This window comes from Symphalangus syndactylus, chromosome 13 (assembly GCF_028878055.3).
Source record: "Symphalangus syndactylus isolate Jambi chromosome 13, NHGRI_mSymSyn1-v2.1_pri, whole genome shotgun sequence".
Classification (NCBI taxonomy): domain Eukaryota; kingdom Metazoa; phylum Chordata; class Mammalia; order Primates; family Hylobatidae; genus Symphalangus; species Symphalangus syndactylus.
This window is the reverse complement of record NC_072435.2, coordinates 99395694-99421409: the sequence shown is the minus strand read 5'-3', so window position 1 is coordinate 99421409 and position 25716 is coordinate 99395694. Positions and strand designations below refer to the sequence as shown.

Sequence of the window (25716 nt, the reverse complement as noted above, 5' to 3'; positions counted from 1 at the left end):
TCGACTTGGTGCATTGCTACCCCAAATCAAGGTGGTGTTCTGACACTAACAAAGAAGAGGTAAATAGATTCTGTCTCTGCTCTAATTCTTTTCTTTTCTTTTTTTTTATTTTTTTTCTGAGTCTCGCTCTTGTTGCCCAAGCTGGAGTGCAATGTTGTGATCTCAGCTCACTGCAACCTCTGCCTCCTGGCTTCAAACGGTTCTCCCGCCTCAGCTTCTCCAGTAGCTGGGATTACAGGCACCCACAATGCCTGGCAAACTTTTGTTTGGCCATGTTGGCCAGGCTGGTCTCGAACTCCTGACCTCAGGTGATCTGCCCGTCTCAGCCTCTCAACTCTTCTCTAATTCTGAAATCGAATTCGTATCCCGTGCTGAAAAGGACTGCAGGGCTGCACCCAGGAAACTTTGGCAGTCACACGCACCTGACCTAGGAGCAGAGCACTGTTTGTTTTTGCCTAGAGCGCTTCAGGTCTAAGGACTTGAAAAGTCTTTAAATCACAGTCACCAGGAAGATTCCAAGCTCACGCAAATTTCCTTTTAACTTTACTATGTTCTGTTTTACTTTCCTTTTTAACAAGGTAAATCCTTTATACTGTTTCCCTCCTACATTGTAATCATTCCCATTATCTCAAGTTATGTGATGTGGAGGAGAGAGCAGGCTTAGGAATGAGGATGCTCTTAGATTTATGTATGCTCTTCTGTTCACTTGCTGTGTGATGGTTTGCAATGCGCTCAATTTCTCCATTTCCCTGAGAGCAGTAACACCCTTGGTGGTGCAGGGACTAAAGTGTCATGGTGTGGCTGTTAAAATTCCAGGTGTGTATTGCACCCCATTTGCTGCACTGTCTACCGACACATAAAGCACTGCTGACAGTATTCACCACTGTCAGGAAAAAAAAAATTGTCATGCTGCAGAATCAGGCTGTGAGTAGCATCAGGAATTGTAATAGCAGTAATTCACCTCCATGTGGCCTAGGCAGGAGAAATAAGCCCATCTTCCAAGGATGGGAAAGATCCAAAAGCCAAAGCTGTAGTACTTGAATCCACTATGTTGGTTTTTGTTGTTGTTGTTGTTGTTGTTGTTGTAAAGGGCTCTCTTTATTGACTCTTGTCCAAATGTCATATCAGTCATTTTGAGGTAAGCTGGTCTCTCTTAGTCACATGCATCTGTGTGCATCTTGCCTGTGAAATTAATGCCCTATCTAGCATTATATTCAATTTGTAACCTAAATTACTCCTACCATAAATTGTCTAACCTAGAGAGACCCTTTGACCTCTAGGCTGTGATGGAGCAGCCTCTTTTCTCTTCTGTTACTAAAACTGAGGATCGTTTGGTCTTATATACTTTGTATGTTGCACACATGTGTGTGCATACACATATGCATGCATATTAGTGTGGCTGCAAAGGAATAGGGCAAAGGAGAGCTGCAAAGCTGAGAAATGCTCCTCTGTTGCCTATAGGCCATTATGTCTTGTTAATACTGATCATGATAGCCACATTTGTTTTTAGTTACAAAATTTAATTGTAAGGATCAAGCAGTGGTTGTCAAACCAATCCACATTGCCAGCTTTGAAGTGTTCAGATGCAAATTTTTTTTTTTTTTTTTGGGACAGAGTTTCACTCTTGTCACCCAGGCTGGAGTGCAATGGCGCGATCTCGGCTCACCGCAACCTCCACCTCCCGGGTTCAAGTGCCTGCTCAGCCTCCTGAGTAGCTGGGATTTTAGGCATGTGCACCACTCCCGGCTAATTTTGTATTTTTAGTAGAGACGGGGTTTCTCCATATTGGTCAGGCTGGTCTCGAACTCCTGACCTCAGGTAATCCATCCGCCTTGGCCTCCCAAAGTGTTAGGATTACAGGCATGAGCCACCTCGGCCGGCTGCAAATTTTTAAATAAATGTGATAAATACCAGTCATGTTATCCTAACATTGTTCAGGATCTACTTGAACTTGATTCTGGACATAGTTCAGTACACAAGCATAGAAGAAAGATAGTGTAATCACCAATAATTAAATGAAAGACAGCCACATTTTTTTTCAGTGTTTTCACTGTGCCAGGCACTTATATATTATTTTAATTATTTCTGATGCAACGAGAACATTCTCAGACTAGACTAGGTCACTTCCCACCAGCACCCTGGAAAGTCCTCACCTGCCTCAGGTGTTCCTGAGTCCATGGCAGTGTCACCTGTGCTCACTCATCTGTTTGTTGGCTGTAGTCACCAAAGAGTCTCTTCTGGTTTCTGCTTAGCAATGTAGGTGCCTCACAACTGTCCCTGCTGGTGTTTTTCACCATGAGAAAACCAGACTTCATGCCAGGGGTCCCTCCCTCTTCTTTGGTCTTAAAGCAGCCAGATCTTGAGGTGCTGGGGTAGTGCTGGTTTCCATCAGAAGTAGGGGCAGGCATCTCCTGGGAGATCCGAGCACATTGCATGCCCTTCTCTGGCAAACCCCACCCTTCTCAGGCTCTCAGGGAGCCCTTCCTGGAAAGAGCCTCTTTCATTTCTTCTTGTAATGCTGCACCCCATAAGAGTTCCCAAAAAAATCCAGTCTATGGAGCCCATTTTTTCCACCTCTGTTGAGTAGAAGGAATTTATATAGCATAGTGGTTAAAAGTGGGATCTCAATGCTGGACTCAGGGTGAGCCCTGATTTCGCACTTGCTAGTTAATGACCTTGGCCACATTATTTTACCACTTTGTGTCCCAGATGCCTCATTAATAAAATAAAGTACCACCTTCATACAGTTCTTGTGAGCATTCAGTAATGTAAGTTCTGTAAAGCAGTTAGCATAGTGCCTGGTGCATAGTAAAGTCTCAAGAAATGTCAGCCACTATTAACTGCTTCGTTTTCTTCATGAATCTTCTCTATGGCCTCCTACCCACCACTTTTCCCAGGATGGCCCATGCAAATCAACTGGTGATCTTGACTTCTGTGGGCCTAAAGATTATTCTGTTTCATCAGGCACCCTCAAGCAAGTCTGAATTCCCTGAGACCCATTCCAGTTTCATTGAATAGATGTTTGCTGAATGAATGTGCAGGTATGCTTGGCTGCTGGTTTTTTGGATCTGCTGTTTCTAGCAGCTTCGATCTCTGTTGTTTTGAGGGTCAGTACTAAACCTCAGCCTCCAGTATCTGCCTGGAATCAGGAGCTGGAGGGCTGAGCACAAGAGAGAAGGTGTGAGCCACCTGTACACAGCACCATGGTCTTTGGAACATGAGCAGCCTCATTGCTCCCTGTCCCTGTCCTCATCTCATGCTCAGGTCTGCATGCTGTTTGGCAAACAGAACCCATCTTCCCTCCTTCTGGAAATCACCATGGCATCTTACTAGAAATGATTTCTCGTGGAGAGCAATGGCTTTGGGCTTGGATAGAACTGGTGTGACCTGATGCGAGGTGCTTACTTACCTCCCTAAGACTCAGTTTTTCACCTGCAATGTAGGGATAACAGTATTTGCCTTGAGGGTATTAAAATACTAATTCATGTAAGGTATAGCATCTGGCACTACAATAAGCACTAATGGTGGCCATTTGAGCCAAATGCCAAAATTTCTAGCCCACCCTCCCCCTCCCACCATGGAAAACACTTCCTGGCCCCGTTGTTGGGTGGGGCCTTGTGACTCAGTGGCCACTGGCAACGTTCAAGATGGCAGCTGCTCTGTCAGTCCCACAGGGAGGAGAGCTGGATTGGAGTTCCCAGTCTCCAACCTGTGATGGACATAATAAACCTTTGCTCTTTTAAGCTACTGAGATTTGGGGGTTGTCTTTCAGTACAGCATAATCTAGCCCACCAATCTAGCACTACATAAACATTGGCCATTCAGTCTATCATTGAGTGCGGCAATGTGTATAAAGATGATGCTGGGGTCAAACCATTCCTCACATCATATGTGTAGTTGGAGGAGCAGTGGCATTAAACCAGAAGGTTGGAATGCTATTTCTGCAGTTACTGGTCATGTGGTGACCAGGGGTAAGTCACCTGTCTCTCTGATTTTGTCAAATGCGGATGCATATCTATATCCTCCTCATGAGGTTATTTTAAATTAAATGCTGCATTTTCTATGAAAATGTTTTGCATACTTTATGTATTGTGTTTAACTCTCTAGATCTTGAACCCAGGTACTATTTATGCCAGTTCTTTTTCTCCCTCATTCCCACCCCACTTTCCCGATTTATAACCATACACATAGTTTTGCCATACACAGTGGAGGAGGGGAGTTTTTTTTTTCTTGCAGGGGCTCGTTAGGCACTGCACTTGCCATCTGGGCACATCTGCGCCCTTTAGACCAGATAGCATGGGGTCTCTCCATATGGGTGGGTGACCTGGAAATCATGTAAGTGGAAATGAAGAACAGTTGTTTAAACAATGAGTTCCCCTTTTGTTAGAGTTCTTACGAAGAGCTGGGCTTGGTGTGCCACCTAGCTGTGTGTTCCATTATCTTGCAAGAAAAAGTGACAAGCAGAAAAGTTAAAAATACTTCTATTTTAGTTTTCAAGGATAGAGATCACCAGGATTTAGTTAAACAAACCCTTTTGTTTTTGAGAAGCTTATGTCTGGGTTGTATGATCTGCTGGAACCATTTCTCTTCGGAAATGAAGATATAGTAGTCCTGGCTCCAATATTAAATTTGCCATTTGTTTGCCAGCTACCCCTTGGTTCATATGAGATCCAGGCAATGGCTTAACTTCTCCAAAATGCACACTATGAAATGTTCAAAAGTGCTTATTTAAGCAGTAACCATAGTGTATATTTAAAGTAGAAAAGTAGGTTACAAATGTTTCCTTGGGGGAGGGGAATGACTTAACATGGAAAATCAACATGCCCACAAACTTCTCCAACTCTAGGTCAGTGAGCGTAACTAGAACAGATTCTTTGGTAAATTCAGACTGATGTGTAAGATACAATTTTTTTCCAGTTATACTGACTTTTATTTCTCTAATTACAGCCACAGAGTTGTCATATTTTTGCTGTAGTATTTTCATGTACTAAAAAGTCAGAGGCATTAAACTGTAATTGATTTTAAAATAGGTGTAATCACTCCTGTCAGAGAAAGCAGTCCATGTTCATTTCAGAGCCCAATGAATCACAAGAAAACACATTTTCACCAAGTGTTGATCAGTTACTTCCAGCGGCAAACCTCTTTCTGGAGGGTGTATCAAGAATTGCCATGGCATACGAAAATGAGTGGATGCTTGCGGGGGTTGTGCAGCTTTCTCTCAAGCCCTCAGTGAGTCTTGCCGTTTTTATATCATTGTATTCAGGCAGATTTAGCTTTCCCTTTTACTGGTGCTGTGTTTAGATACCCATGGTTCCCTTGAACAAGTTGTATCATTCATTTATCTATTCAAGTACCTTCATTCATTCAGATGGAACCATCCTCTGGCATCAACTTCTGTGGTTGCTGGATCTCCAGGGTTACTCCCCTTGGTCTGTCTGGCTCTGCAGAGTGTTCATTTCTCCTCTTCACTCGATGTGGAGTCCTCTCAAAGTTAAGTGGCATTCCAGAGAGAGGAGGGCAAGGATGAGAGCTGGAAAAGGTAGAAGACTGGGCAATCTCTGCTAGACCCTCCTATCTGCTTCCCTTCCATTCCCTTCTTTTCCCTATACTACTTCCCCTTCCCTCTTACTCCTTCCCACCCACCTCCGTTCCCTTCCTTGTCTCTCTCTTCTTTTCCTCTGACTCATTAATTCAGCAAACATCTATTTATGACCCATCCTGCCTCCCACAACCTGCTAGGCCCTGAGGGTGCAGAAGTGAATAGATACAGCTCTAAGCCTGTAGGTCCTTTCCATCTAGTGGGGGAAGATGTGGAGCCAGAGAATTACTGTACATGGTGGTAATGCCTCGCTAGAGCAATGATGCAATGAACTGTTGCAAGCACAGAAGAGGGAGGGGCTGGTACTCTGCCTGGTAGACCCAGGGAGCCTTCTCAGAGGAGGGGGCTTCCTGGGTGGATCAGGAGAATTGGCTTTGACTGCTGAAGAGTGAAAGGCTCATATTTATCTGGTGATCTCCAAAAGATATGTTAGGTAAGATGTTTATGAATAGGCTACTGAAATGTGGTAAGTAGAAGAGCTTCCTTTAAGGCCTGAAATACTAAAATGATATCAATTAATACATTGTGTCACAAGTATCACAGATTTTATGTCAAAAATCCAAAGCCCGGGCTTCTGGACAAGGCTGCACCTCATTGACTTCTGGAATGTATTATTGGAGGCCGGCTATGATGATATCTCTGAGGCTTATTTACTTTCAGTGGCCAAGATGAAAGCAGATCAGTGCCTTATAATGAGGAAGAGTGGTACACTCTCAGGTATATGAGTTGCAATGTTCCAGTAGTCCATTTTGCTGGGATATAGAGTGGCCAAAGTTATGATTCTCCTGTTTCCTCACATAATTCTGATCAATCCAACAGACCTCCCTGACTACTCCTTTCTGCAATTGAAGCCAACAAGTTTTGAAGACAAGAAATCAGGAAAAAGTGTTAATTTTGAAATGGCTTCTCTTTGTCTTCTTGCAGTGACTCTTTTTTTATATCTTTTATTTTTTATTTTATTTTTTTTTGAGATGGTGTCTTGCTCTGTCATCAGGCTGGAGTGCAGTGGTGAGATCTCGGCTCACTGCAACCTCCGCCTCCCGGGTTCAAGTGATTCTCCTGCCTCAGCCTCCCGAGTAGCTGAGACTACAGGCACGTGCCACCACACCCAGCTAATTTTTGTATTTTTAGTAGAGGTGGGGTTTCACTGTGTTGGCTAGGATGGTCTCGATCTTTTGACCTCATGATCCACCTGCTTCAGCCTTCCAAAGTGCTGGGATTACAGGCGTGAGCCAGTGCGCCTGGCCACAGTGACTCTTTTTTAGGGGTTTGTCCTTAACATTCTTTCTGTCTCTCCACTTTTTCGTGGCTTCAACCACAGCCTTAATACCTCCTGTCTTTCCAGCTTGAACCTCTTTTTGGAGTACCAGGTACATCCCCTCTTTTATGAGAGCTAGTAAGAGTATTATTGCTTGATTAACAACTTTCCTGAGTGAGCAATTAACACTTCAAATTAAATAGGTGAAAACCTACATTATTTCAGGATTTTCTCTCCCAAATTGCTTTTCCATGATCCCTCTGCCTGCTGATGGTAGCAGCAACTTTTTCCATCACTCAGTATTGACAACACTACTTCAAGGTGGCCTCAATCAAAATGAGGGCAGCTATTCTTTGACCTTCTGCTTCTGTGGCTTGGGTTTGGACAGCACTTTGGTTAATATTTCTTCCCTTTGTTCTCCATAAGCAAGCCCCTTTGCCTGCCCTCTGTCCTCTCACTCTGTCTCTTTCATCCTGCATTTCCTGGCTTATTAAATAGAATAATAACCTTCATTCATTCTTTTAACAAGTATTAATTCAGCGCCTTCCATGGACCATGAACTCATGGACTCACTGACACAGCAATGAACAAGGAAATGAAATCCTTCTGTGCTTTACAGTTCAGTGATCATAACAGATTTTGAGCATTTGTTATATGCCTGGCTTTGAGTTAAGTACTTTATATGTGTCATTTTGTTTAATTCTCATAAAATTGCTATAATACTAGTAATATCTTGATTGAAATTAAGGAAACTGAGTCTCAGACAGGTAAGTTGCTTGAGGTCTCCCAGACAGGAATAGATTTGGGCTTTACCGCATTTGTACCCCTTTTGATCCTTGAACATCTAGACTTTGCCTTGATTCTTATTGTTCTGTATGACTTAATTTCGGAATTGGTCTGACCCAGCAATCATCCAGGTGGAAGAACCCAGGCAATCTTCATAAGGATACTCGTGTGTGGAATGCAGCCAGGATCTGTCTGGACATGGATCTATCTGGAAGTGTGTCAGTGCTTAGGGAGGCGGGGCAGTGGAGTGGAGGGAAGGGGGCAGGAGGGGACGTTTCCGTTTGTCACAGGAAGCTGAACACTAACCAGAGGAAGACTAAACCTCTAACAGAGCGTAAAAGTCCTTCCAGACAATGCCACAACTGCTTATCATAGCGTGGTTGTTATGGTGATGTAAGGGGTGAGGGGATGAGAGTTGAAACTGGGAGGAAATCACCTAATATTTCAGCGTGTGAAGATTTCCTGGATGTAAATGAGCCAAGTTAGAATTAGGTGGGGAACGTCGTAGAGCTCTCCTGGTGATTCTGTAAACATGATGTCACCTGTATCAACATCTAAGGTCCTGCTGGTTAGTGTCTGTGTTATTCTGGACCCCCAGGGGCCTCTCAGCAGGTAGTCCTGGCCTCCATAATTGCCTCTCACATACATCAGATTAAATCATGGCCAAGTCCTGTAGAATTTACTTGCATGAAACCTCTGGCATCCATTCTCTCATCTCCGCCAGGGCTTCCTTTTGTCTGTCTGGACCAGTTTCATAAAGCAAGGCTGTGATCCAGCTACTCTACTTATTGTGGTTGTTCACTGTCTTACCTTACCTCCCACCCTGGCTGGGAGAGTCAGCCCATGGCCATTTGGGGGAGTTCTTCCCAAAGTCCTTCCAGGACTGTATGGGCTTACTTTTCTCTCTTTGTGGGTTGCTAAAAGTAGAAGTCACAAGCTTAAGTACTTATCACCAAAGCAATAGAAAAATTTGTTATATTCATCAGAACAAGATTTAATTACAGCAGGAATCTCATATCATAGCCATAGGAGGTATTACAGTGGTCTGGTCAGCTGTCTGGGCCTCCCCAAACATGTTTTCTTATCATGATTATGTAGCCACACACAGCCCTGAATCAATTCGCCCTCCTGGGATGCTGCTGGAGGTAAGACCCTTAACAGGACTATTTTCTTTTTTCAAAGAATTCGGGGAGAAATCCTGTTGTATAGTGTGCCATCCTGGGAGCTGCCTGCCAGTTCAATCCTGCCCTCCTTTTGTAATAAAGAGGTCTGGGCAAATGCTGGCATTCCTCCAAATTAATTTGACACTACTAACTGAGGGCCTGCTTGTGCCATGCGTGGTGCTAGATGCCAAGGATACAGCAATAAGACAGACACGGTCCCTGCCTTAAGGCGGCTTATGGTCAGGTGTAAATGACAGACATTAAAAAGCAATTTGGCCTGAGAAGAGACGTTCAAAGTGGTGGTGGCATGGAACATAGAGCAGGGAGGTGCCTCCTTGTCTTGAATCTGACAAAGTGCCAAAGGGAAAGAATTCCAGGGAGAGGGAACAGCATGGTCGAAGATCCAGAGTTGAGAGGGAGCTTAGTGAATCTGAAGAATTGAAGAGTCCAGCATGGCTATAAGAGAGGGTGGACAGTGAAGGGAGCCCTGAGGCTGCAGAGGCAGGCAGGAGCCCAAGTACCAAGGTCATGCTAAGGAGTCAGCCTTTATCCAAGCATCCATGGGCAGCTATGAGGGATTTAAGCAAGATGGTAACAGGTTTGGTTTTAAAAGGTCACCTTGGGTGTTGTGTAAAGAATGAAACAAAAAGGGGCAAGTGTAGTGTCATGAAGAGCTACTAGTAGTAATAACCCAGATGGCAGGCAATGTTGGCTTAGAAGGTGGGGTGGAAGGTTTGAAAATAGAATCCGCAGGACGCAGTCATCAATTGGGTGCAAAGAAATGGGGGAGTCAGAGATGACTCCCACGGCTCTGACTTGAATGACTGGGTAGATGACACGGCCATGGACCCAAACAGGACACACTCCCAAAGGAGGGGGTTGGGGGACAGAACCCATGTGGAGTTTGGAGTCACTGTAGAAAGCCAGGAGGGGGTAATCACTGGGCTCAGAAACAGAGCCAGGCCAGAGATGCATACCTGTTTCTGGATGGAAGCCAGGAGAGGGAAGGAGATTGTCAGGGAAGGGGAGAAGAGAGGTGGGCCTGGGACAAAATTCCAAGGGGTGAGCAGGGGAGAAGGAAGCAGCAAGGGGAAGAAGGAGGGGTTAGAGAGTCAGGAGGAAAACTGGACTGAGAGTTTGAAATTCCCCCGAGGGAGGATGGATGTCAACTAAATTAATTTCATTAAATATCTTCAGATTCCATTTTGAGTTACCATCTTCTCTATGCTGTGTTGAAGCCCTACTCTGATACTTGACATTTTTAGTAAAAGTTTGTTACAAACAAATGGTTTGGGGAAAATAAAGGAGAATCCATCGTGTTCTACATTTGAAGACTGTGGATCAGAGAGGGGACAGCAAGCAGCCTCAGGAAGTGCAAATCCAGCTGGGACTTGGGGGCCCAGGTTGGGGCAGGAGTTTAGGGTCTGGAGCATCAGGTAGAGTCAGGCATCACCACTGAAGCCAGACAGATGGGGAAGGGGATGTAGGACAAAAACTCCTTTCCCCCAAACCCACTAGTGGGAAGAAGAGGCTTGAGGAGGGGAGGGCCAGATCCCACTATTGGGTGGAGAAGAACTTTCCAGGCAGGCATGCTTCAAAGCAGAAAGAGAGCTCCAATTCCTTGCCTAGCCTCTCTCCCCATGCAGGAAATGACTAAGGATCCCCTTTTAGGGTCTCATTCTTCATTATCCCCTGCTGCTTTGAGAGATAAATAGGCTACTTATACTTTTGACCGCTGCCTGCTTCTGGAAAGTTCTTTAAAATCCCAGAGTTTTCTAAGGGTGCCTCAGTCTCATTAGTTGGCTGGGGGACTGGAAGAGTGTCTGATGTCTCTCCCCCTCCTGGCTCCTCGTTGCTGCTGCTGGGGGATGGAGTGCACACCTCTCTCCTAGTTCTTCCCTCTGGACCTTGAAGTTTGACTCCCTCTGGTGGTGTGAGAATGACAAACCTAACAGGTTGGTGGGAAATTATGTGCAGTTTGGAGTCTTGAACTTAATCTCCTTGGGTGCTTCTTGCCCAGTCTACTTGGTGCCTAGGTTTGTCCTTCCTTGCGGCACTCATCTAGGGAAGCTGCATCTCTGATTGATGACCGGTAGAGAGGGCTTTGAGCCTAGAGGACAGCTTCTAGGCTTGGGTCAGTTTTTATTATTATTATTATTATTATTATTATTATTTTTTTTTATTAATTTTTTTTGCATACAAAAACAATAAACATTTTCTAAAAATACATACAAACAAAAAGATGCGTATCAAACATATTAGGAAGGTTGCACATGGGAAGTCGGGGAATAGAAATGGGGGTGGGAGTTAAAATAAATGAGAGAGGGACTTTATATGGATCAGTGATAATAACTCAATCCTCTATTTGACAAAGAAGAGGGAGAAGGAAGAGGAAGAAAAAGAAAGTGGGATAAAGGATCAGAAAGGGAGGAAAATAGAAAAAATTAGAGTATGACTCCAGGGTAGACCTGTTTTGTTGTCATTGAGTTGGTTGGTTGGTTTGTCTGTTGTATTCTTCATGTTTCGCCAAGTTGGCCAGACTGGTCTCGAACTCCTAGTCCGAAGTGATCAACCCGCCTCGCCCCCTAGAGTGCCGGGACCACAGGCGTGAGCCACCACGTCCAGCCCCCACATTGCTTCTGGTCTCCGTGGTAGACCTCCCAGACGGAGCGGCCAGGCAGAGGAGCTCCTCACTTCTACCCAGACACGGGGCGGCCGGGCAGAGGGGCTCCTCACTTCCCAGACGGGGCGGCCAGGCAGAGACGCTCCTCACTTCTTCCCAGACGATAGGTGGCCGGGCAGAGACGCTCCTCACTTCTTCCCAGACGATAGGTGGCCGGGCAGAGGCGCTCCTCACTTCCCAGACGATGGGTGGCCGGGCAGAGGCGCTCCTCACTTCCCAGACGATGGGTGGCCGGGCAGAGGCGCTCCTCACTTCCCAGACGATGGGCGGCCGGGCAGAGGCGCTCCTCATCTCCCAGACGATGGGTGTCCGGGCAGAGGCACTCCTCACTTCCCAGATGGGGCAGCCGGGCAGAGGCGCTCCTCACTTTCCAGATGATGGGTGGCCGGGCAGAGGCGCTCCTCACCTCCCAGACGATGGGTGGCCTGGCAGAGGCGCTCCTCACCTCCCAGACGATGGGTGGCCGGGCAGAGGCGCTCCTCACCTCCCAGACGGGGCGGCCGGGCAGAGGCGCTCCTCACTTCTTCCCGGACGGGGCGGCCGGGCAGAGGCGCTCCTCACTTCTTCCCGGACGGGGCGGCCGGGCAGAGGCGCTCCTCACTTCTTCCCGGACGGGGCGGCCGGGCAGAGGCGCTCCTCACTTCCCAGACGGTGGGTGGCCGGGCAGAGGCGCTCCTCACTTCCCAGACGATGGGTGGCTGTGCAGAGGCGCTCCTCACTTCTTCCCGGATGGGGCGCCCGGGCAGAGGTGCTCCTCATTTCTTCCCGGACGGGGCGGCCGGGCAGAGGCGCTCCTCACTTCCCAGACGGGGCGGCCGGGCAGAGGCGCTCCTCACTTCTTCCCGGACGGGGCGGCCGGGCAGAGGCGCTCCTCACTTCTTCCCGGATGGGGCGCCCGGGCAGAGGCGCTCCTCACTTCTTCCCGGACGGGGCGGCCGGGCAGAGGCGCTCCTCACTTCCTCCCGGACGGGGCGGCCGGGCAGAGGCGCTCCTCACTTCTTCCCGGACGGGGCGGCCGGGCAGAGGCGCTGCTCACTTCCCAGACGGGGCGGCCGGGTAGGGGCACTCCTCACTTCCCAGACGGGGCGGCCGGGCAGAGGCGCTCCTCACTTCCCAGACGGTGGGTGGCCGGGCAGAGGCGCTCCTCACTTCCCAGACGATGGGTGGCCGGGCAGAGGCGCTCCTCACTTCTTCCCGGATGGGGCGGCCGGGCAGAGGCGCTCCTCACTTCTTCCCGGACGGGGCGCCCGGGCAGAGGCGCTCCTCACTTCTTCCCGGACGAGGCGGCCGGGCAGAGGCGCTCCTCACTTCTTCCCGGGCGGGGCGGCCGGGCAGAGGCGCTCCTCACTTCTTCCCGGACGGGGCGGCCGGGCGGAGGCACTCCTCACTTCCCAGACGGGTGGCCGGGCAGAGGCGCTCCTCACTTCCCAGACGGTGGGTGGCCGGGCAGAGGCGCTCCTCACTTCCCAGACGGTGGCTGGCCGGGCAGAGGCGCTCCTCACTTCCCAGACGGTGGGTGGCCGGGCAGAGGGGCTCCTCACTTCCCAGACGGTGGGTGGCCGGGCAGAGGCACTCCTCACTTCCCAGACGGTGGGTGGCCGGGCAGAGGCGCTCCTCACTTCCCAGACGGTGGGTGGCCGGGCAGAGGCGCTCCTCACTTCCCAGACGGTGGGTGGCCGGGCAGAGGCGCTCCTCACTTCCCAGACGGGGCGGCCGGGCAGAGGCGCTGCTCACTTCCCAGACGGGGCGGCCGGGTAGAGGCACTCCTCACTTCCCAGACGGGGCGGCCGGGCAGAGGCGCTCCTCACTTCCCAGACGGGGCGGCCGGGCAGAGGCGCTCCTCACTTCCCAGACGGTGGGTGGCCGGGCAGAGGCGCTCCTCACTTCCCAGACGATGGGTGGCCGGGCAGAGGCGCTTCTCACTTCTTCCCGGACGGGGGCGGCCGGGCAGAGGCGCTCCTCACTTCTTCCCGGACGAGGCGGCCGGGCAGAGGCGCTCCTCACTTCTTCCCGGACGGGGCGGCCGGGCAGAGGCGCTCCTCACTTCTTCCCGGGCGGGGCGGCCGGGCAGAGGCGCTCCTCACTTCTTCCCGGGCGGGGCGGCCGGGCAGAGGCGCTCCTCACTTCTTCCCGGACGGGGCGCCCGGGCAGAGGCGCTCCTCATTTCTTCCCGGACGGGGCGGCCGGGCAGAGGCGCTCCTCACTTCCCAGACGGGGCGGCCGGGCAGAGGCGCTCCTCACTTCTTCCCGGACGGGGCGGCCGGGCAGAGGCGCTCCTCACTTCTTCCCGGTCGGGGCGGCCGGGCAGAGGCGCTCCTCACTTCTTCCCGGACGGGGCGGCCGGGCAGAGGCGCTCCTCACTTCTTCCCGGACGGGGCGCCCGGGCAGAGGCGCTCCTCACTTCTTCCCGGACGGGGCGGCCGGGCAGAGGCGCTCCTCACTTCCTCCCGGACGGGGCGGCCGGGCAGAGGCGCTCCTCACTTCTTCCCGGACGGGGCGGCCGGGCAGAGGCGCTGCTCACTTCCCAGACGGGGCGGCCGGGTAGGGGCACTCCTCACTTCCCAGACGGGGCGGCCGGGCAGAGGCGCTCCTCACTTCCCAGACGGTGGGTGGCCGGGCAGAGGCGCTCCTCACTTCCCAGACGATGGGTGGCCGGGCAGAGGCGCTCCTCACTTCTTCCCGGATGGGGCGGCCGGGCAGAGGCGCTCCTCACTTCTTCCCGGACGGGGCGCCCGGGCAGAGGCGCTCCTCACTTCTTCCCGGACGAGGCGGCCGGGCAGAGGCGCTCCTCACTTCTTCCCGGGCGGGGCGGCCGGGCAGAGGCGCTCCTCACTTCTTCCCGGACGGGGCGGCCGGGCGGAGGCACTCCTCACTTCCCAGACGGGTGGCCGGGCAGAGGCGCTCCTCACTTCCCAGACGGTGGGTGGCCGGGCAGAGGCGCTCCTCACTTCCCAGACGGTGGCTGGCCGGGCAGAGGCGCTCCTCACTTCCCAGACGGTGGGTGGCCGGGCAGAGGGGCTCCTCACTTCCCAGACGGTGGGTGGCCGGGCAGAGGCACTCCTCACTTCCCAGACGGTGGGTGGCCGGGCAGAGGCGCTCCTCACTTCCCAGACGGTGGGTGGCCGGGCAGAGGCGCTCCTCACTTCCCAGACAGTGGGTGGCCGGGCAGAGGCGCTCCTCACTTCCCAGACGGGGCAGCCGGGCAGAGGCGCTGCTCACTTCCCAGACGGGGCGGCCGGGTAGAGGCACTCCTCACTTCCCAGACGGGGCGGCCGGGCAGAGGCGCTCCTCACTTCCCAGACGGGGCGGCCGGGCAGAGGCGCTCCTCACTTCCCAGACGGTGGGTGGCCGGGCAGAGGCGCTCCTCACTTCCCAGACGAGGCGGCCGGGCAGAGGCGCTCCTCACTTCTTCCCGGACGGGGCGGCCGGGCAGAGGCGCTCCTCACTTCTTCCCGGGCGGGGCGGCCGGGCAGAGGCGCTCCTCACTTCTTCCCGGGCGGGGCGGCCGGGCAGAGGCGCTCCTCACTTCCCAGACGATGGGTGACCGGGCAGAGGCGCTCCTCACTTCCCAGACGGTGGGTGGCCGGGCAGAGGCGCTCCTCACTTCCCAGACGGGGCGGCCGGGCAGAGGCGCTCCTCACTTCCCAGACGGGGCGGCCGGGCAGAGGCGCTCCTCACTTCCCAGACGGTGGGTGGCCGGGCAGAGGCGCTCCTCACTTCCCAGACCATGGGTGGCCGGGCAGAGGCGCTCCTCACTTCCCAGATGGTGGGTGGCCGGGCAGAGGCGCTCCTCACTTCCCAGACGGTGGGTGGCCGGGCAGAGGGGTTCCTCACTTCCCAGACGGTGGGTGGCCGGGCAGAGGCGCTCCTCACTTCCCAGACGGTGGGTGGCCGGGCAGAGGCGCTCCTCACTTCCCAGACGGTGGGTGGCCGGGCAGAGGCGCTCCTCACTTCCCAGACGGGGCGGCCGGGCAGAGGCGCTGCTCACTTCCCAGACGGAGCGGCCGGGTAGAGGCACTCCTCACTTCCCAGACGGGGCGGCCGGGCAGAGGCGCTCCTCACTTCCCAGACGGGGCGGCCGGGCAGAGGCGCTCCTCACTTCCCAGACGGTGGGTGGCCGGGCAGAGGCGCTTCTCACTTCTTCCCGGACGGGGGCGGCCGGGCAGAGGCGCTCCTCACTTCTTCCCGGACGAGGCGGCCGGGCAGAGGCGCTCCTCACTTCTTCCCGGACGGGGCGGCCGGGCAGAGGCGCTCCTCACTTCTTCCCGGGCGGGGCGGCCGGGCAGAGGCGCTCCTCACTTCTTCCCGGGCGGGGCGGCCGGGCAGAGGCGCTCCTCACTTCCCAGACGATGGGTGGCCGGGCAGAGGCGCTCCTCACTTCCCAGACGGTGGGTGGCCGGGCAGAGGCGCTCCTCACTTCCCAGACGGGGCGGCCGGGCAGAGGCGCTCCTCACTTCCCAGACGGGGCGGCCGGGCAGAGGCGCTCCTCACTTCCCAGACGGTGGGTGGCCGGGCAGAGGCGCTCCTCACTTCCCAGACCATGGGTGGCCGGGCAGAGGCGCTCCTCACTTCCCAGACGGTGGGTGGCCGGGCAGAGGCGCTCCTCACTTCCCAGACGGTGGGTGGCCGGGCAGAGGGGTTCCTCACTTCCCAGACGGTGGGTGGCCGGGCAGAGGCGCTCCTCACTTCCCAGACGGTGGGTGGCCGGGCAGAGGCGCTCCTCACTTCCCAGACGGTGGGTGGCCGGGCAGAGGCGCTCCTCACTTCCCAGACGGGGCGGCCGGGCAGAGGCGCTGCTCACTTCCCAGACGGAGCGGCCGGGTAGAGGCACTCCTCACTTCCCAGACGGGGCGGCCGGGCAGAGGCGCTCCTCACTTCCCAGACGGGGCGGCCGGGCAGAGGCGCTCCTCACTTCCCAGACGGTGGGTGGCCGGGCAGAGGCGCTCCTCACTTCCCAGACGATGGGTGGCCGGGCAGAGGCGCTTCTCACTTCTTCCCGGACGGGGGCGGCCGGGCAGAGGCGCTCCTCACTTCTTCCCGGACGAGGCGGCCGGGCAGAGGCGCTCCTCACTTCTTCCCGGACGGGGCGGCCGGGCAGAGGCGCTCCTCACTTCTTCCCGGGCGGGGCGGCCGGGCAGAGGCGCTCCTCACTTCTTCCCGGACGGGGCGGCCGGGCAGAGGCGCTCCTCACTTCTTCCCGGACAGGGCGGCCGGGCAGAGGCGCTCCTCACTTCCCAGACGATGCGTGGCCGGGCAGAGGCGCTCCTCACTTCCCAGACGGTGGGTGGCCGGGCAGAGGCGCTCCTCACTTCCCAGACGGGGCGGCCGGGCAGAGGCGCTCCTCACTTCCCAGACGGGGCGGCCGGGCAGAGGCGCTCCTCACTTCCCAGACGGGGCGGCCGGGCAGAGGCGCTCCTCACTTCCCAGACGGTGGGTGGCCGGGCAGAGGCGCTCCTCACTTCCCAGACCGTGGGTGGCCGGGCAGAGGCGCTCCTCACTTCCCAGACGGTGGGTGGCCGGGCAGAGGCGCTCCTCACTTCCCAGACGGTGGGTGGCCGGGCAGAGGGGTTCCTCACTTCCCAGACGGTGGGTGGCCGGGCAGAGGCGCTCCTCACTTCCCAGACGGTGGGTGGCCGGGCAGAGGCGCTCCTCACTTCCCAGACGGTGGGTGGCCGGGCAGAGGCGCTCCTCACCTCCCAGACGGGGCGGCCGGGCAGAGGCGCTCCTCACCTCCCAGACGGGGCGGCCGGGCAGAGGCGCTCCTCACCTCCCAGACGGGGCGGCCGGGCAGAGGCGCTCCTCACCTCCCAGACGGGGCGGCCGGGCAGAGGCGCTCCCCACCTTCCAGATGGGGCGGCGGCCGGGCAGGGGCTGCAATCCCAGCACCCTGGCAGGCCAAGGCAGGCGGCCGGGGGGTAGAGGCTGCCGCGAGGCCAGACCACGCCACCGCCCTCCAGCCCGGGCAACACCGAGCACTGGGTGAGCGAGACTCCGTCTGTAGTCCCAGTACCTCGGGAGGCTGAGGCGGGCAGAGCACTCGGCGTCAGGAGCTGGCGACCAGCGTGGCCAAGATGGCGAATGCGTGCCTGCATCCAAAGGAGAAAAGACAGGCAGCGGTGGCGGGCGCCGGCAGTCCCAGGCAGTCCGCGGCGCGGGCAGCAGCAAGCCGAGTAGATTGTAGCCTGGGCCAGAGAGGGAAAGAAAGAAAGAAAGAAAGAAGCCTGGGCCAGAGAGGGAAAGAAAGAAAGAAAGAAAGAAAGGAAGGAAGGAAGGAAGGAAGGAAGGAAGGAAGGAAGGAAGGAAGGAAGGAAGGAAGCAGTTTTTATAGACTTCCTGTGGCATGATACTCTTGTTTTTGGCGGGAGCCCTGGGCCACATCAAGGTGAAGAAAATCCAATTCTAGCTGAAGTTGCATTTCTGGACTGTGTCAAAGACAAGAAGAGACAGACTAGAAGCAGATATGGCATGTGCAAGCAAGCGATGGAGGTGCTCAGAGACATGATGCCTATGTATCCCACTGCCTACGTAAGTCTGCACTTGGATATGGTCTCAAAAACATCTTAGACCTAACATATCTAAGACTGAACTTGTGAACATCCTTCCAAAAGCAGGTTCTTTCCCAGGAACTGTCTCTGAAATTCCCACCTTGGAGTCATCCTAGTCACCTTCCTCTCCTTTACCTCATCTCCAAATCTATTTCATCAATGAGCCCTGACATTCTTTACTTCCTGTTTTTCAAAGTTGTTCACTTCTCCATCTCTGCCACCACTGTCCTTCTCTAAGCTATCATCAGGGAAGCCACATACAGTTGTGAAGATTACTAATATGCATTTAAGGTTCCTCTGTGTCTTTTCGTGGTTTAGACTTCATTTATTTTTATTGTTGAATAATATTCCATTGTATGGATTTACCACAGTTTTGTTTATTCATTCACTTGTTGAAGGACATTTTGGATAATTTCAGTTATTGGTGATTATGAATAAACCTGCTATAAACATTTACATGCAAGTTTTTGTGTGGCCACAAGCTTTCAAATCAATTGGGTAAATATCTGGGAGTACAATTGCTGGATCATATGGTAAGAATATACTTAGTTTTGTAAGAAACTGTCAAATTGTCTTTCACAATGGCTGCAAAATTTTACATTTTCACCAGGAATGAATGAGAGTTCCTGTTACTCTGCATCCTCATTGGCATTTGGTTTTGTCAGTTTTTTGGATTTGGGCCATTCTAATAGGTGTATAGTGGTATCTCATTACTGGTTTAATATGCAATTGCCTAGTAACAAATGATGTTGGGCATCTTTACGTATACTTACTTGCTACCTGTATATCTTTTTTGGTGAATTGTCTGTTCAAATCTTTTTACCATTTTAAAATAAACTTTAAGTTCAGAGGTACATGCGCAGTTTGTTATATAGGTAAATTGCATGTCATGGGGTTTGATGTACAGATTATTTCATGCCCCAGGTAATAAGCATAGTATTTAATAGGTAGTTTTTTGATCTTCGCCCTCCTCCCACACTTCAGTAGGCCCCAGTGTCTGTTGTTCATTGTGTGTGCATCCATTGTGTGCATGTGTACTCAGTGTTTAGCTCCCACTTATAAGTGAGAACATGCAGTATTTGGTTTTCTGTTCCTGCATTAGTTCGCTTAGCATAATGAACTCCACTTCCCTCCATGTTCCTGCAAAGGACATGATCTTGTTCCTTTTTTTTTTTTTTTTTTGAGATGGAGTCTCGCTCTGTCGCCCAGGCTGGAGTGCAGTGACGCGATCTCGGCTCACTGCAAGCTCCACCTCCCGGGTTCACACCATTCTCCTGCCTCAGCCTCTCCGAGTAGCTGGGACTACAGGTGCCCGCCACCACGCCCGGCTAATTTTTTTTTTGTATTTTTAGTAGAGACGGGGTTTCACCGTGGTCTCGATCTCCTGACCTTGTGATCTGCATGCCTCAGCCTCCCAAAGTGCTGGGATTACAAGCATGAGCCACCACGCCCGGCCGATCTTGTTCCTTTTTTATGGCTGCATTATATTCCAAATTGTATATATAGCATATTTTCTTTTTCTTTTTGAGACCGCGTCTTGCTCTGTTGCCCAGGTTGGAGTGCAGTGGCGTGATCTTGGCTCACTGGAATCTTCCCCTCCTGGGTTCAAGTGATTCTCATGCCTCAGCCTCCTGAGCAGCTGGGACTATAGGTGTGCACCACCACACTCAGCTAATTTTTGTATTTTTAGTACAGATGGGGTTTTGCCATGTTGGCCAGGGTGGTCTCGAATTCCTGACCTCAAGTGACCCATTTGCCTCAGCCTCCCAAAGTGCTGGGATTACAGGGATGAGCCACTGTGTCCAGACCCATATTTTCTTTATCTAGCCTACCATTGATGAGCATTTAGGTTGATTTCATGTCTTTGCTATTGTGAATAGTGCTGCAGTGAACATATGCGTGCATGTGTCTTTATGTAGAATGATTTATATTCCTTTGGGATATACTCAATAATGGGATTGCTGGGTCAAATGGTAATTCTAAGTTCTTTGAGAAATTGCCAAACTGCTTTCCACAATGGCTGAACTAATATACACTCCCACCAGCAATGTATGAGCCTTCCCTTTTCTCTGCAACCTTGCCACCATCTGTTACTTTTTGACTTTTATAGCCATTCTGACTGTGATATCTCATTGTAGTTTTGATTTGCATTTCTCTAGTGATTAGTGATGATGAGCATTTTTTCATATGTTTGTTGGCTGCATGTATGTCTTCTTTTGGAAATTGTCTGTTCCGATCCTTTGCCCACATTTTAATGGGGTTGTTTGTTTTTTGCTTGTTAATTTGTGTAAGTGCCTTATAGATTCTGGATATTGGACCTTTGTCAGATGCAGAGTTTGCAAATATTTCCTCTTATTCTGTATGTTGTCTCTTTATTCTGTTGATAGTTTCTTTTGCTGCGTAAGAGATCTTTAGTTTAACTAGTTCCCACTGTCAATTTTTGTTTTTATTACAATTGCTTTTGGTGTCTTCATCATGAAATCTTTGCCAGAGCCTATGTCCAGAATGGTATTTCCTAGGTTTTCTTCTAGGGCTTTTATACTTTTAGGTTTTACATTTAAGTCTTTAATCTATCTTGAGTTGATTTTTGTATATGTTTTCCGGAAGGGGTCCAGTTTCAATCTTCTGCATATGGCTAGTCAGTTATCCCAGCACCATTTATTGACTAGGGAATCCTTTTCCCATTACATGTTTTCATCAACTTTGTCGAAGATCAGATGGTGGTATGTGTGTGGCTTTATTTCTGGGCTCTCTATTCTGTTCCATTGGTTGATGTATCTATTTTTTACACTAATACCATGCTATCTTTGTTAGTGTAGCTATGTAGTAAGTTTTGAGGTTGGATAGTAGTCATGTTTTAATTTTATTCTTTTTCAGTACCATGCTGACTATTGTAGTGGATAGAGTTGTGTCTTCCAAAAAAGATATATTCAATTCCTAACCTCCTTATTTAACCTTATTTGGAATCTAACCTTATTTGGAAATAGGGTATTTTCAGATCTAATCAAGTTAAGATTAAATCACACTGGGTTATGATGGTCCCTAATCCAATGACTAGAGTCCTTATAAGAGAGAGAATTTTGGACAGAGGCACACAGAGAAGAGAGCACCACATTAAGACAAGGGTGGAGATTGGAGTAATGCATCTACAAGCCAAGGAACACCAAGGATTTCACAGAGTCACCAGAAGCTGGAGAGAGGCAAGGAAGGATTCTTCCCTGAAGCCTTCAGAGAGAGCATGGCTTTGCTAATACCTTGGTTTTGGACTTCTAGCCTCCAGAACTGTAAGAGAATAATCTGCTATTTTAAGCCACCCTGTTTGTGGTAATTTCTTATAGCAGTCCTAGGGAGCTAACATAGCCATGAGGGGTCTTTTGCCTTTTCTTATAGACATTAGAATTAATTTGTCAGTATTTACATAATAGCTTGCTGAGATTTTGATTGGCAGTGCATTGAATCTATAGGTCAAGTGCAGAATTGTCATCTTAACAATATTAAGTGTTCAGTCCATCACCGTGGAATACTTATTCATTTCTTTAGATCTTCTTTGGCTTCTTTCATTAGAGTTTTGTGGTTTTCTGCATATAGATTCTAAATTTGTTAGATTTATACCCATTTTATTTTCTTTTGGTGCTATTACAAATGGCATTGTGTTTTTAATTTCTAATTCCAGTGTTTATTGCTGGTGTATTGGAAAGCAATTGACTTGTATGTTAACCTTGAATCTTGCAACCCTACTATAAATTACTTGTTATTTCAAGGAGTTGTTGATTCTTTGGGATTTTCTACATAAACAATTACAGCATTTGTGAACAAAGACAGTTTTATTTCTTCCTTCTCACTATGTATACCTTTTGTTTCCTTTTCTTGTCTTATTGCACTAGGTAGGACTCCTAGTATGATACTAAATAGGAGTGGTGAGAAGGGATATCCCTTTCACTGGCATCACTCTAGTGAGCCCATGCCACTATTATTATCTCTCACCTGGCCTATTGTAACAGCCTACTTACTGGTCTTCCTACTTTAGTTTTTGTTCCTGTAAAGTGTATTTTCTGTACAATAGCCAGAATTAGGTCTTAAGAATATAGACCAGATCATGTCACTTCCCAGATTAAGGCCACTCCAATGGACTGCAGTTGTGCTTATGATACAATTTAACTTCTCAGCCTGACCTACAATACCTTATATAACTTGGCCCCTGCATGCCTGGGTAACATCACCTTTTACGATTCTTCCTCTTGACCTCTAGATGCCAGCCACACTGGCCTTCTTTTTGTCCTTCAAGTACATTTCCCTTTGGGCCTTGGCACCCACTGTTGCTTCTGCCAAAAATGCTCTTTGTGTTATTGATATTTGTAGCACGAGTTTTTTCTGGTTATTCAGATCTGAGCTGAAGCATGACTTTCTCACAGTGGCTTCCTCAATATAATGTTACATTTAACCATTCTTGATCATGCTAATGTATTTTAATTTTTTGTGTAACTTTTACTGCTACCTGACATTGTCTTCTTTACTTAAAAAAAAATATATCTGCTCCTCCTTCCCTGCCTGTAGGCCTTCCAGCCACTGGCAATCAGGTCCTTGAGAGGAGGACCCTTCCTCTCAGGTTTATCGCCATGTCTCCTGTGTCTGGAGCAGCACTGGGCATGGGGTGGGTGCTGACTGGCATCTTTCTATATCTCTATCCTTCCCTTGAATCAAATGCCCTTGTCGTCTCTACTCTTCAGTCTCCTCCTTTCAATTTTCTAGACTCCACACTTTTTCCTGCCCTAGAGCCTTTGGACATGCTGTTCTCTCTGCCCAGAATTTCCCACATTCTCCTTCACCATTTTGCTTCAAAACCTTCTGTTCTTTCTTTTTTTTTTTTTTTTTTTTTTTTGAGACGGAGTCTTGCTCTGTCGCCCAGGCTGGAGTGCAGTGGCGCAGTCTCGGCTCACTGCAAGCTCCGCCTCCCGGGTTCACGCCATTCTCCTGCCTCAGCCTCTCCGAGTAGCTGGGACTACAGGCGCCCGCCACCGCGCCCGGCTTATTTTTTTTTTATACATTTAGTAGAGACAGGGTTTCACCATGGTCTCGATCTCCTGACCTCGTGATCCGCCCGCCTCGGCCTCCCAAAGTGCTGGGATTACAAGCGTGAGCCACCGCGCCCGGCCTCTGTTCTTTCTTTAATGCTCAGTTGAATTGTCACTTTTCTGGAGAAACCTTCCCCAGTTCATATTACCATCTCATTCAGGATTATTTTCATAGTTTTAATTTTGTATCTACTTGTATGATTATGAGATGGTCTGTCTTCCTTATTATTTTGACAGCCCAAAAGGCAGGGCCTGGGCCTGCTTGGACTCCTCCTTTGTCTACTCCCCCCAGGACTCTGCCTTGACAAGTGCCCATGGTGCTCAGGAAATGATTGCTGAAGAAATGAATTCACTAAAGAAGAAATAGCAGATTCTATTGGTTCTAAGATGCATACTTTCTCAAACTAAACATTTCTGAAGTAAGGATGCATCTTGCAATTGAGGCATGTTAGAGTCGATGAAAAACAGTATAAATTGTTAATAAATATGTTAAAATATTCTGTTTCACTAGTAACCAAATAAATGCAAATTAAAACAACAGTACGGGCCGGGCGCAGTGGCTCACGTCTGTAATCCTAGCACTTTTGGAGGCCCAGGTGGGCGGATTCCCTGAGCTCAGGAGTTCGAGACCAGCCTGAGCAACATGGTGAAACTCCATCTCTACTAAAATACAAAAAATTAGCTGGGCATGGCGGTGTGCACCAGTAGTCCCAGCTACTCAGGATGTTGAGGCAGGAGAATTGCTTGAACCTGGGAGGTGGAGGTTGCAATGAGCTGAGATTGTGCCACTGCACTCCAGCCTGGGCAACAGAGTGAGACTCTGTCTCCAAAAAACAAACAAACAAAAACCCCAACAACAGTAGGATGCTATATTTTCAGGTACCAAACTGGCAATTATTTTTTTGCAAGGATTTTTATAAACAATAATAATATTTGTAAAGATGTGAGAAAATAGGTACTTTTACATGATACAGGTAAGAATTTATATTGGGACAATCTTTCTGGGGAGTAATTTGGCAATATATATCAAAGCCTTAAAAATATGAATCTACTGTGATTTTCAATTTCTAAAAATTGTTCTAAGGAAATAATCAGGGGTGTTTACAAACATTTCTGTGAATAATTCTCATTAGATAGCATCTTATAATAGTGAAAAATTGACTAATGATAATCTGTAAATGAAACAAAATCTGGTCTTAAATATGTATGCTTTCAAAGAATATTTAAGGATATGGAAAATTGTTCACATCATGTTTTTGATAGATTTTAAGTTCCATGAGAGCAGAAATGATTGATTGTATTATGTTTGATATATATCCAGTATCTAGCACATCCACATTAGGAGTAGGATGATTCCAATTTTAATTTTAAAAAGGTGTATATGTGTGTGTGTGTGTGTGTTATATGGTACACACAAAAGATTAGAAGTCATACAGCAATATCTTAACAAAGATTATCTTTGATGCAATTATAGGTTTTTAAATTTCTTAATTACAGTTTTCTATATTTTCTGAGTTTTCTATAATATATATATTTAGTTTTATAATGAGAAAAATTATGTTTGTCTTCTCAGACTCTACATTGGTGCTAAGTCAGTGAATGTGAGCATGTGGTAGGGTAGGAGGAAGGGTTTATGAATAAGGGTTTCTTAAGGCAAAGGAGATTGTTGAATTGAGTATTAAATACAGTGATGGACACCATCCGTTTCAACCTGAGCCGTTGTCAGGAATCTGGAAGCAAAGTCCTCCTGGATGTGCAGAAGCCTCACCCTGGGCAGGAGCCCATCCCTGCACTGTTTGTCCAGGCATCCTTGTTTGCCTGCTCCAAGCAGCTCCTCCTGACTCTGAGGCTCCCTGTCTCTTGCTTCTTCCTCTAAGTTCTCATTCCCACCCCAGGCCCCATTGCTTGAATAGCCACTTCGCACAAACATCTTGGACTCTGGCTCTCAGCATTCTGTCTCCCTTGTCTGTGTTTTAGTTTTTGCTTTTTGACTTGAAGCACCATAGCTCCAGCCTCCCTACAAAACTGAGGGTTGTGGAATGTGATCCATGGAAAAACAGGCGGAAAGAAAGCAGGAGGATAGTCAAGGCTGAGGTGACTTCAACGTGAGCAAAGGAACGGATGAGGAGCAAAGAATATATTTATGTCAAACATATTAAATGCCACAATTTTAACAAATGAACAAATGTAGACATTTAGATACTGGAACATATGGAAAAGGAAATTCTAAAAATGAAGCTTTGCAGCACCATGCATTTAATTGGGTCTTTAAGTTAAAAAAATTCTGTTTTCATATGTGTATAAGGTATAACTACACACACACACACACACACTGTATGTCTCCTTATTTTGTTCTTTTAGGATTTTCTTTCGGTTAAAGCCAGCAGTTCAAGATAGTTGTAACAGAGGGCAGAATGGTGTAAGAAATTTAAATATCTTTTTCTTCTTATCTGAAAATCACCCCAAAATACAAATTAGAGCAATGCATGGATTGAGCTATAAATACTCTTTTTTGACTAGTTTTCAACATTTACATACAAAGATTATTAGTTATTTTTCATGTCATAGTATAAACTGTTTGGCATTATATGTAAATCTTAATACAAGCAA

The 25716-nt window shown here is 49.8% G+C and overlaps 1 protein-coding gene across 1 annotated transcript in view; it reads left to right on the top strand.

Annotated features, from left to right (window-relative positions):
- Positions 1 to 25716, top strand: part of LOC129460312 (putative tetratricopeptide repeat protein 41) — a 91488-nt gene that overhangs the window by 38453 nt on the left and 27319 nt on the right. Inside the window, 2 exon segments of the mRNA XM_055237936.2 lie at positions 5031 to 5229; positions 6135 to 6316. Coding sequence (XP_055093911.1) covers positions 5031 to 5229; positions 6135 to 6316 — 381 coding nt within the window.